Below are 12856 nucleotides of genomic sequence, written 5' to 3'. Positions count from 1 at the left end.
TACTCACCGGCCTCTCTTGGAGTGCAGGATGTCGTCGCCGTCCGCAGCTTCAACACTTGGCTGCTGTCATATGGATGCATTTGCCACACCCCTACAGCTGATACTCCTGCACTCTGCTCTGGCCCTCCGCTCCGTGGCTATCCTTCAGGCATAATTTTGAGGCCCTGACGATACTGGCACAACGTTGCCCAGGTTGATTTTTCTATAAACAGATATGTGCCTTCCTTATAAATAAAGCCTTACATGATTTGTTCTTTACTGATTATTACTGATGGACTGACGACTTCAGAGATGTATAACAGCCATCTTGATCCAAATGACAAGTATGACAGTGGTACCCTGGTTACCTAGAATTTTACCGTAGCCTAGACTTGCGAATCTCTACAATAAATTCAGGAATAATGAAAGCATCAGGACTTGAACCCTAGTGGGTTAGGGACGATACCACGGTATCTCTGACCATCCAACCACAAGTTGGTTTGTAGATTTTTTTTTTAAAAAAACTTTTGGACGGCCTATAAGCCGGGAAAAAAGCCTATGAGTCAGTTTGGTTTGCTTCCACGATACGTGATGCCTGTCTGGGGGTCTCCCCGAGAGTTGCCTGGGTTGTGATTGGTGCATAGCATGACCTGGAGAAGGAGGCAAAGTGGTTAGCCTGGATGGATGACGAGGTTGCGAGGTTAGCCTGGTCCAGGTGACCAATTCTGGACAACTTCTGGACAACTGGGCCTTTTAAAAACCTTTCAAAAAAAATTCTGGACAACTGGGCGTGCCTGGTGCATCAGCCTGACAATAATCACGTCTGCTAATAATGAGGATACAGAATTCAAGGTAAATGGGGAGAAAACAATGACAACTTAGATTCCGCCAGGCCATGCCCTAAACCAAAGACTCTTCTCGGATGCGCCTGGCCAGGCAAAAATTGAGTTTCTTGGGCCCGATCCAGGCACCGTAATGTTCCACGCATGTTGTCAAGAAAAACAACCAAACTAGCCCTAAAAGACCGAAATCACTAGTTAATGAGTACTCTTTGAAAAGATCACTCCAACTTTCCTAGGTTGTGACAAGTGACGCGTTGCATGTGCGCCACTTGTCGCAAACTGGGAGTTTTTTCTTTTTTTCGTAGATCTGTTTATTCAAAACGTTTTATCTCTTAAACCGGGCGTCCAAATCTCGAACCGCTTTCGCTGTTGGATTCCTCGCGTCAAGATCTTCAAAACTAGATCCCATGTTGATAGGTTGATGAACTCTTTTTCACAAAAAAACCAGATGAAAAAACCGATCCGGGAGCACGGGTTTTATCTCTTTCCGGAAGAAGCCACAACCTTGCGTCTGACGAAATCACAACCTTACCTCTCGCGGAAGCAAAACCATGACTCTCGCGAAAGAAAAAAAATAGAAAACGTGTTTATTTTCATTTCCGAGGAGGCACGGCCGTGACTCTCACGAAAGCGCAACCGTGCCTCTCGCGGAAGCAAAAGCGTGACTCTGGCGGAAAAAAAAAACAAAAAACACGTTTTTTTTTTCGTTTTCGAGAGGCACGGACGTGTCTCTCGCGAAAGCACAACCGTGCCTCTCGCGGAAGCAAAACCGTGACTCTCGTGAAAGGGAAAAAAACAAAAACCACGTTCTTTTTTCGTTTCGAGAGGCACGGCCATGACTCTCGTGAAAGCAAAATCGTGCCTCTCACGGAAGCAAACCGTGACTTTCGCGAAAGGAAAAAAGAAAATACGTATTTTGCGCAAAAAAAAAGAATTTTTCCAAAAAATAAATTGGTTGAAAAGCTAGGAAGACCGGTGGAAAACCAAAACGTCGAAAAAACCCAAAAAAACCCCTATAAAAAACCGAAAACGCGTGCAAAAAAATTAGAAAAACAAAATTTAGAGGGAGCGCCCAGAGCGCGACACGTGGCGAATGGCCGTGAGTGCGCCAAGTAGTGATGATCGTTCCGAGGATCCCGAAGGAGCGCTTGTTAATTAGTTGCTCCCCTAAAAGACTGAATAACATGCGGGAACCATAAAGAAACTCAAGAAAAATCCCCTAAAAACTCAAGAAACAAAGATGCTCATTGAAAAATAAGGCTCAGATATTAAAAGGCCACAAAGGTGGCGGGATGCAAGGACTTCGTCTACCATGATTTATGGACTTGTCTCTTCTCCTAGTCCACCAACGACCCATATCCCAAAGATTACTTCCCCTATCCTCCTGCAGGGCGGCTATGTCTCGCCTAACGCGTGACCTAGCACAGCCTCGCGTCAAGGAATGCACTGCTAGGCCGGCCCAATAGCAAGATCAAGTGTAGTCTTTGGTCGTTTCTGAAAATTTTCCATTAGTTCATTCATTTTTTTCTCCTTTTCTTCTTAGATTTATATTTCCAAATATATTCTAAAAACATCTATTTCAAAAATTAAATTCATTTTTAAGAAAAAACATGAATTTGAAAAATGTTAACACAGTGTAAAACTTTTGTTAGCATAAAAAATGTCGATTGGATTAAAATAATGTTAGTGGCATTGTAGATTGTCCAAAACATATTAAGAAACTTAACACATATTTAAAAAATGATCAAAACTATTTAATTTAAAAAACATAAATCATGTATTCAAAAATGTTAAATGTGTGTAAAAAAAGTGCTCCTAATGGATACAAAAAATACACAATGTGTATGAAACAAAGTAGATATCAAAACACATATTGAAGAAATGTTAATCTTGTATTTGAAAATTTCTAAAAGTGTATAAAATGTACAAAAACTGTAAATTGTGTATGAAGAGTAGGCATAAAACATATATTTGAAAACAAATGTTAACCATGTATTTGAAAAATGTTAAACATGTGAAAATGTTTCTCGTGCATACGAATAATATACAATGTATATAGAAAAAGTAGACATCAAAATATATGATGACAAAAATGTTTATCACGTATTTACTTTTTTTAACTTGTAATTTTATTTGATGTATACAAAAAATGTAAAGTATATTAGAAAATACCGAATATATATATATATATATGGTAATCATGTATTTAGAAAATGTTCAATGTATAAAAAATGTTATAGCTGTATACAAAAACCGTACATATTGCAAAAAGTAGACATGTATTGGAAAAATTAAATAAACTACAAAGGGGAAAAGGGAAAAATTAAACCATAGGAAACAACTGAAAATATTAAAGGAAACACCTAGAAAAGGAAATAAGAAAAAACATTGGAAATCAAAGAAAATAAAAATAGAAACACAGAAAAAGAATAAAAGTATAAAATTGTAAACCAATGGAAATCATAAAGAAAAACTACAAGAAAGGAAATAAAAGGAAAAAAATCGGTGGGAACCCCAAAAAATACGCAACAAAGAAAGATTGAAAAAATCAGTGAAAACCATAAAGAATATCACAAAAAATAAAGAAATAAAAAAATTGATGAAAACTGAACTAGTTCAACCAATAGATAGCAAATAGAAGAAAAACCGAACAAAACACTAGAGCAAGCGGCGAAAAAAACCCAATGGAAAGGCAATCCCAGCAACCATGCAAGGGGAAATGTTTTGGACAAGACATACTTACACCTCGGTACGGGCGCCACAGAGCCCCGGCGCCCTCCCGCATGCCACCATAAGGGCATGTTTGGTCACGTGTCAATGACCTAGTGCATATATAACCCGCCTATTGGCATGCACTCGATTCACTCTCACTTGGATCAAAAGAAAGGGGTGGGCACTAGAGCTCCAAAATCATCCGGGAGTCCATAGGAACAAGTCTTAGTAGTCTCGAACATATGGGACTGGCGTTGAAGAATAGGAGAGGTTATTTGGAGTCTTGTAAAACTCGACCCTACAACTAAACCTCCCTCGATGTCTTCCTAAGATAGAACTGGGTTGTGCTGCATCGAGATGACTATATGTATTAAAAAAAAGCATCGAAATGTCATATTTGTTGGTGTATGAGAACCTTAGCTCTAAGGTGGTCGTAGACATCATCCACTGATCATTGTTGCTCACTAATCTTTTGTTGTTTTCATGAAAAGAATACATGATATGTTGGGTTGCACTTTGGACTTGAGCCCAGTTTTTCTCTATAACAAATTGCGGCCTTGTGAACTGGACTGTATGACCGGGCTAAGTTTAACTGCAAAGAAATAAACAAAGGGCCATGTACATCGCTGGTGTGGCCTTTGTCCTGCTGTGTCTAGAAAACTCCCATATCTTGCATATGTTGCTTTGCAAAGTTAAAACAAAGTGCAATTGCAAAATCACATCATCAACTGTACATGGACTTTCCTTTTGGGTCTCTATTTTTTTTTTGCGAGAAAACTTCCAACCTATCCATCTTCAATCATGGCAATAAAAAGAACACCGGAAATAATAAAAATTACGTCCAGGTCCGTAGGCCACCTAGCGATGACTACAAGCACTGAAGCGAGCCGAAGGCGCACCGCCGTCATCTTCCCTCCCTCGTCGTAGTCGGGCAAAATTTGTTGTAGTAGACAATCGGGAAGTCGTCGTCCTAAGGCCTCCTAGGACCAGCGCAGCAGAAAAGCAACCGCCGCCGATGAAGAGTAGCGCAGATCAGAAGGATCCAACCTGAAGAAACACAAACATAGACGAACTACGACCAAATCCGAGAAAATCCACCAAGGATAGATCCGCCGGAGACACACCTCCACACGCACATCGACGATGCTAGACACACCACCGGAATGGGGGCTAGGCGGGGAAGATCTTATCCCATCTTCAGGGAGCCGCCGTCGTCTCCTCTTTCTAAGCAGGACATAAACCCTAACAAAACTTGAAGAAACATCTAAAAATGGAGCCCTCCCACCGGCAAGGGTCGGGTTCCACCGCGTCGCCATGGCCCTAAGGCCACCAGAGACGAGGCGGGTCGGCGCCGGCGCCGGCGGGTGGCAAAGGAACCCTAAGCTTTTCTTGGGGAGGAGGCAAAGGTGGCAATGGATCTCACTATCGAAAATGATACTCCCTCTGTAAAGAAATATAAGATTTTTTAGATCAGTAATATAGTGATCTAAATGATCTTTATTTTTTTATAGAAGGAGTAGTACGGTAAGACCGGTCCAAGCCAATAACGACTAAAAAAATTAACAAATTAGGGAAGGGGGCCCCCTCCCCCCAATCAAAACTAGTGTGCAACCATCAACATGTACATCCATGTTCCACCCGAAGAAAGTGTCCTACTATTACACTAGATCTTCCCTTCTCCAGGCATGTTCCGCTCCCAAAGCTCCTCGCTTTGGTTCCCCCTCCCTCTAACGGTCTTCTTCGGAGGCCTGGCTTTATTCCGGTGACCCTCGTTATTGCTCTCCCTCTCTCCATTTCTTCTTCTTGTTCTTTCCTTCCTAGTGTCATCTTGTGAAGCTCCATGCATCACCGCCTCACTGGGAACATCATCCACGAGGTTGATCAACAGTTCTAGGTCCTCCACGACCTTCGACATGTCTGGCCAGCTCTTTGGGCTGTCACTCAGGCACTGGTATGCCACCAGGGCTGCCTTATGAGCTCCCGTGGTGGCATACTTACCCTCCAAAGCAGGGTCCATGATTTTTCCTAGTTTTTCTGGGTCTTTGAGCCACAACAGCATGTGCTGCCTTATGAGCTCCCCGTGGTGGCATACTTACCCTCCAAAGCAGGGTCCATGATTTTTCCTAGTTTTTCTGGGTCTTTGAGCCACGACCGCATGTGCTGGACTAGGTGATGCTCCCTACTAGGCCTGGTCTTGTCCACTGTCCGTCTTCTAGCGAGGATCTCCAGAAGAACGACACCAAAGTTGTAAACATCGCTTTTCGCTGTCAAGTGACCTAGAAAATAAAACCAAATGAACCGTTAAAAGTTGAAAAAAAATTGTATGCACACCACAGAGAGAGAGAGAGAGAGAGAGAGAGAGAGAATACCGGTTAGGATGTACTCTGGTGCGGCGTAGCCATGGGCGCCCATGACACGTGTTGAGACATGGGTTTCGTCGCCTTCCGGTCCATCCTTCGCAAGGCCAAAATCAGATAGCTTCGCCTTGTAGTACTAGAGGACAAAGTTCAGCCATTTTAGCACCACATCGCAACTACGTACCTGTCGTTCACTAATAAGCTCCACCGACACAAACTCTGGAATGTCGTTGGTTATGACATTACGGGTTCTAATTTCTAAATAGGCGGTAATGATGAAATTTGGCTAGAGTGCATTCTTTTGAATTGGCCTTCGCCACTGAATTGTTTTTTCGGTAATAAAATGACTTGAGTGCTGGTTTGATGGGGCCTTCCATTTGTTTCCTTTCTTATTATCCATTTGTAAAGAAGAGAGTCTGCGTTGGTTACCTGAACTGATTTTTAATTGCATGTCTTAATCAGAAAAGCAAACTTTGACAAATACAAGGGCTAAACAGCTTGATCGACGTTCTCGCTTTCTTTGAGTTACTCTTCTTGAGTTGAAAAGTCGTATGCATGCCCCCGTGGAAACTAGTCAGAAGCACACTAGTAGGACTAGTTAATAATGTACTCCGTACTGTATATACTATTCGCCCACATTTGTCAGTATACATGTGTGTTCACCAAGTCAAAATCCAACTACGACTTACCAACTTCATGTTTTTCAGGTTTTGACGAGCTCGTCATTTGTGTGAAGCCAACCAAGAAAACCGGGTGGAAGCTAGCATCAGAATGACGTACCAACAAGAATTGGACACACATATACAATATGATATATGTGATGTACTATAATTGGAATCGAATTTGTGAGTGGATGAAATAAGACGAACTGCTCCCCAGCCAAATAAAATAAACTTTTTTTGCGAAATCCAAATAAAATAAACTGTTAAGCATTAATTCATTACTGGATTGAGTAAGATGTTGGATGCCTTGAAGTCGCGATATATGACGGGCTTCTCTGCGTCGTGAAGGAAGGCGAGGCCCTTGGCGGCGCCCACTGCGATGTTCAGCCGGGTTGACCATGACAGAATGGGAGAAAACTCTTTGTTCTTAGAAAAGAAGGATTACCCCCGGCCTGTGCATCTGGGCGATGCATGCAACCATTTTATTAATTATTAATTCTTAGAAACCTTACAAAGCATTACATCAGTAAGTCTGAAGCCATCATCTAGGCGACACCTGTCGCTACTCCTATCCCCTTGATGCAGGGGTGTCGAATGTCTGAGCCTAATACCAAACAGATATCGCACCAAAATCTAACATCTAATGCTGGATGCCCCATCCCAGCCACATGCCGAGAACAGGTCACACACCGGTCCGGCGCACTCATCGAGGCTACCGGAAACGGGAGGAAACTCTGCCCAACAAGAACCAAATTTAGGGTCAGTGTGAATGTTTGTTATTTTTGGGCGGCTCGTGTAGACATGACAAGTTAGTTCTAACGCACATAGGCGTCATCACATCATGATTAAAGTAGAGTCAATGCGCTTGATTTTTTTTTATTGAGATCATGACTAATCATCGACACATTATGTACAACTATAATAATATTTGGTAATTATTCGGCACGAGTGGTCAGCTATCGTAACACAACCAATCAACAACATTTTGGTACTGAAAAGATCCAAACTGTGGTGTGCAAGTTTGAACAGAGCGCAGTTTTTGTTGAGCTTTTTTTTTGAAGTTTTTGCAAGCAGCTAAAAGTCTAGTTCGACTTTCCCGTAATAACTTGTGGCAGTTTCTCTGATAAAAATCGCCGTGAATGCTCGTTGTTGAAAAAAAAGGGTCTGGTTCGACGGCAACAACTGGGCCTGTCAATTTCCACCCGCCCACAGGAACTGGACGCAAGTTCAGTTCAGATGGGCCAACGAAGTTCAGATGGGTAATGTCGGACTGGTCAACTAGCTCATGTGTAACCCACGAAAGGAAAAAATTTCTTAGTATTATTTCTGGCTAATTAGTCAATACTAGATTGATTGCTGAAACCATGTATTTGAAAAATGTTAAACATGTGAAAAATGTTTCTTATGTATACGAAAAATCTACAATGTATAATAAAGAAAACACATAGAAAACCGCTGAAAATATTAAAGAAAACACATAGAAAAGGAAATAAGGAAAAACAATGAAAGTCGAAGAAAATATAAAGGGAAACATAGAAAAAGAATAAAAGTATAAAATTGTAAACCGATGGAAATCATAAAGAAAAATACAAGAAAGGAAATAAAAGAAAAAATCGGTGGGAACCAGCAGAAATCCCAAGAAGATACACAACAAAGAAAGAATGAAAAAATCGGTGAAAACCATAAAGAATATCATGAAAAATAAAGAAATAAAAAATTGGTGAAAACCGGACCAGTTCAACCAATAGATAGAAAATAGAAAAAAAAACAAACAAAACACTAGAGCGAGCGACGAAAAAACCTCAACGAAAAGGCCAGCCCAGCAACTATGTGTGGGGAAAAGCTTCGGGCAGGACCTACTTACACCTCGGTACGGGCGCCACATAGCCCCCGCGCCCTCCCGCCTGCCACCACAAGGGCATGTTTGGTCATTTGTCAATGACCTAGTGCATATATAAGCCACCTATTGGCATGCGCTCGATTCACTCTCACTTGGATCAAAGAAATGGGTGAGCACTAGAACTCCAAAATTCATCTTGGAGCCCATAGGAATAAGTCTTAGTAGTCTTGAACATATGGGACTGGCATTGAAGAATAGGAGAGGGTATTTGGAGTCTTGTACAACTCGACCCTGCAACTAAACCTCCCTCGATGTCTTCCTAAGATAGAACTAGGTTGTGCTGCACCGAGATGACTATATGTATTAAAAAAAAGCATCGAAATGTCATATTTGTTGGTGTATGAGAACCTTAGCTCTAAGGTGGTCGTAGACATCATCTATTGATCATTATTGCTCGCTAATCTTTTGTTGTTTTCATGAAAATAATACATGATATGTTGGGTTGCACTTTGGACTTGAGCCCAGTTTTTCTCTACAAAAAATTCGCGGCCTCGTGAACTGGACTGTATGACCGGGTTAAGTTTAACAAAAAAGAAATAAACAAAGGGCCATGTACATCAAAGAGGTGTGGCCTTTGTCCTGCCGTGTCTAGAAAGCTCCCATGTCGTGCATATGTCGCTTTGCAAAGTTAAAACAAAGTGCAATTGCAAGCCCATCATCAACTGTACATGGACTTTCCTTTTGGATCTCACTATTGAAAATGATACTCCCTCTGTAAAGAAATATAAGATTGTTTAGATCACTAATATAGTGATCTAAACGATCTTTACTTCTCTATAGAAGGAGTAGTACGATAAAACCAGACCGAGCCAATCACGACTAAAAAGATTAACGAATTAGGGAAAGGTGGACCCCCCACCACCAGCAAAACTAGTGTGCAATCATCAACATGTACATCCACGTTCCACCCCAAGAAAGTGTCCTACTATTACACTAGATTTTCCCTTCTCCAAGTGTGTTCCACTCCCAAAGCTCCTCGCTTTGGTTCCCCCTCCCCCTAACAGTCTTCTTCGGAGGCCTGGCTTTATTCCGGTTGACCCCCATTACTGCTCTCCCTCTCTCCATTTCTTCCTTTTGTTCTTCCTTCCTAGTGTCATCTTGTGAAGCTACATGCATCACCGCCTCACCAGGAACATCATCAACGAGGTTGAGTAGCAGTTATAGGTCTTCCACGACCTTCAACATGTCCGACCAGAAATTTGGGCTATCACTCAGGCCCTGGTATGCTACCAGGGCTGCCTTATGAGCTCCCTTGGTGGCATACTTACCCTCCAAAGCAGGGTCCATGATTTTTCCTAGCTTTTCTAGGTCTTTGAGCCATGACCGCATGTGCTGGACTAGGTGGTGCTCCCTACTAGGCCTGGTCTTGTCCACAGCTCGTCTTCCAGTGAGGATCTCAAGAACAATAACATGAAAGCTGTAAACATCGCTTTTCATTGTCAGGTGACCTAGAAATCAAAACCAAATGAACAGTTAGAAGTAGAAAAAAAATGCATGCACTCCACACACACACACACACACACACACACACACAGAGAGAGAGAGAGAGAGAGAGAGAGAGTATACCGGTTAGAATGTACTCTGGTGCAGCATAGCCATGGGTTCCCATGACACACATGTCGAGACATGGGTCTCATCGCCTTCCGGTCCATCCTTCGCAAGGCCAAAATGAGATAGCTTCGCCTTGTAGTCCCAGAGGACAAAGTTCAACCATTTTAGCACCACATTATTGTTGAAAAAATGAGCAATTTACTGTATGGTTTTATTAATGAAAATACTAGATAAAGCATGACTAAAATAGCGGAGATAAAGAAAGTCATGCGATCTGACAGAGAGACGGTAAATAACATCTGCAAATATGAACTATAACCGAACATATCTAGAGCAAAGAGTAGAACAAGAAACTGTGACAGGACCTCTAACAGAAAAGGCAAGAACACGTGCGGGACAGCAGCAACAACAGTAGCACTAGACTTGCGGTTGGTGTCCTCGGTAGCCATGTCGTCGAGGTGGTTGTCGACGTCGGGGAAGAAGTCATTGTCGGGGAAGTAGTCGTCGGTGTTCGGGGCGTCCGTGACGAAGAAGTCAGTAGTTGTGTTGATCGCTCCCCAAAAACCTTATCACCCTTCTCCCGTACATGACTCAAAGAGGTGGAGTTTCGGAGGCCTACTGTCCTGACCTACGGTGCACGCCGCAAGGAGGGATGGAGAAGATCGTAGCAGCAGCGCAGTGCTCAGGAACTTTGTGGCGAGAGGAAGAGGATCTTCTGTGTGTCTCTCTGGAGAGAAGCGACCTCCCTTTTATAGGCACATGAGAAGAAGGCGAGAGGCTGCGCCGGGAGTTGAAGGGAACGAGGGAGATGAACCGAACAGGCAGCAGCCGAAGGGTGCAGCGTTCGTATTCAGTATCCACTACAACAAAAACTTTCCAGCTCCCGACTGACCTTTCGTATACCCGTAGTGCGTGGAAAAAATTTAGACATCGACTCGGCTCATTCCCGCAACCCACAACCCGTGGCGCGTCGTGACGAGGCGTGGCGTGGCGAGGCGGGTGGCGGAGGAGGAGCGCGTGTGGATGTCCCTCTTGTTCTCATGCTCATACAAGTGGGGAAAGAATCTCCCTTATAAGGAGGTCCAACTCCCACTAAACTAGCAATGTGGGACTAAACTTTAGTAGTATCCCTTGCCTTGCACGAATGGGCTTAGTGGGCCTCTAGGATTTATCAGGAATTTCTGAAATAGTTATTAGGCCGTCCCAAAATAGACTAAATTCCAGCAATCCCCCACCAGATCCCAGAGGCATACAATAATTGCCTTTGGTTCCAAAACACTGTTTTATATACTAGTACTGCAGTGGAGACTGTTAAGTTGAACTTCCACCTAGAACTCTATGCTACACTAGTAAGCAAATTGAACAATGGACTGGGCCTTGAACTGCAAGTTTTCTGCGAATCTAGCTTCATACAAAGCCTTGACCAATACTGGGCTACCGTGGGTCTTCCCCGCGGGTGGAGCTTATGCGTCATACTCGAGACCTTTCATGAGTTTACTAGAAAGAACCCTACTCTCATAGATTGCGACATTTAACATTCAGACTCATATAGGTGTGTTCTTCAAAAGAAGTTCTACAGGACAACATCTCTGCTGAAAAGAGCCACTTAGAAAACATTAAGATATACATCAACCTGCCATGCAGATTAAGAGAGTATTGCATCTTCATGGAGTGGTATTGTTAATAGTAAGGATACTCTCCTCTCAGTTGACCAACAGCTTGTCTTCCACATCTAATTCATGGGATCTCCGATCACAAAGAATAGGTTACCACTGTGAACAACTCATATTGTGGGTCTCATACCCATCTCCCTCGATGCATTATCTATCACATTACGTGACAGACCCTTAGTAAAAGGATCTGCCAGATTTTTAGACGTTTGGATATAATCCAATGCAATAACTCCGGAGTTTCCCATTTTTCTGGCAGACTTTAACCTTCTCTGAACATGTCTTGATGACTTCATGTTATCCTTTGAGCTGCTCACTTTCGTGATCACAGTTTTATTTTCGCAGTTCATAAGGATACCCGGTACAGGTTTCTCAACAACCGGCAAGTCATTCAAGAGCCGACGAAGCCAATCTGCTTCAACCGTAGATGAGGTAGCCATATCCTTCATGGGAAAGATATCTTCAAAGAAAGTCGCATTATTCGACTCCATGATCGTACTGACATGCATGTCAGGTACCTCAGATTTTACAACCAAGAATCTATAACCAATGCTATGAAAAGCATATCCCAGGAAAACACAATCCACAGTTTTTGGTCCCAGCTTCTGCTTCTTTGGTATTGGCACATTGACTTTCGCCAAACAACCCCAGGTTTGTAGATAAGATAGATTTAACCTTTTCTTCTCCCATTCCTCGAATGGAGTTATCTCTTTGTTCTTTGTGGGAACTCGGTTTAGGACATGACATGCAGTCAATATCGCCTCCCCCCACCATGCCTTGGGGAGACCCGATGTGTCTAACATGGCGTTCACTAAATCAATTAGAGTACGGTTCTTTCTTTCGGCCACCCCATTTTACTGAGGTGAATAGGGAGGCGTCCTCTCATGGATTATACCATGTTCCGCACAAAAATAATCAAATTCATTTGAGAAATACTCTCCACCACGATCGGACCTAAGCCTCTTGATCTTTCAATCAAGTTGGTTTCCCGCTTCAGCTTTATAGATCTAGAAATAGTTCAAAGCCTCATCCTTAGATTTCAGAAGATACACATGGCAGTATCTAGTGGAGTCATCAATCAACGCCATGATATATTTCTTTCCACCTTTGGTCAACACACCATTCATTTCACAAAGATCTAAATGTATGAGCTCTAGTGGTGCAAGATTTCTTGTTTCCGCAG

At 42.6% G+C, this 12856-nt stretch overlaps 1 protein-coding gene across 1 annotated transcript; it reads right to left on the bottom strand.

Moving 5' to 3' along the window:
- Positions 1-5144: 5144 nt before the first annotated feature.
- On the bottom strand, positions 5145-10452 carry LOC119339306 (serine/threonine-protein kinase RIPK-like). Its single transcript, XM_037611415.1, has 6 exons — positions 10323-10452; positions 9721-9900; positions 6835-6971; positions 5903-6026; positions 5609-5809; positions 5145-5510 (listed from the first exon to the last, which is right to left on the bottom strand). The coding sequence occupies exons 1-6, from the start codon at positions 10450-10452 to the stop codon at positions 5197-5199; spliced, it is 1086 nt and encodes a 361-aa protein (XP_037467312.1). The 3' UTR covers positions 5145-5196.
- Between the last annotated feature and the right edge of the window lie 2404 nt (positions 10453-12856).

The sequence above is a fragment of the Triticum dicoccoides genome, chromosome 7B, assembly GCF_002162155.2.
Source record: "Triticum dicoccoides isolate Atlit2015 ecotype Zavitan chromosome 7B, WEW_v2.0, whole genome shotgun sequence".
NCBI classification, from domain to species: domain Eukaryota; kingdom Viridiplantae; phylum Streptophyta; class Magnoliopsida; order Poales; family Poaceae; genus Triticum; species Triticum dicoccoides.
Note: the sequence above shows the minus strand (reverse complement) of the source record. Positions and strands in the feature narration are given on the sequence as shown.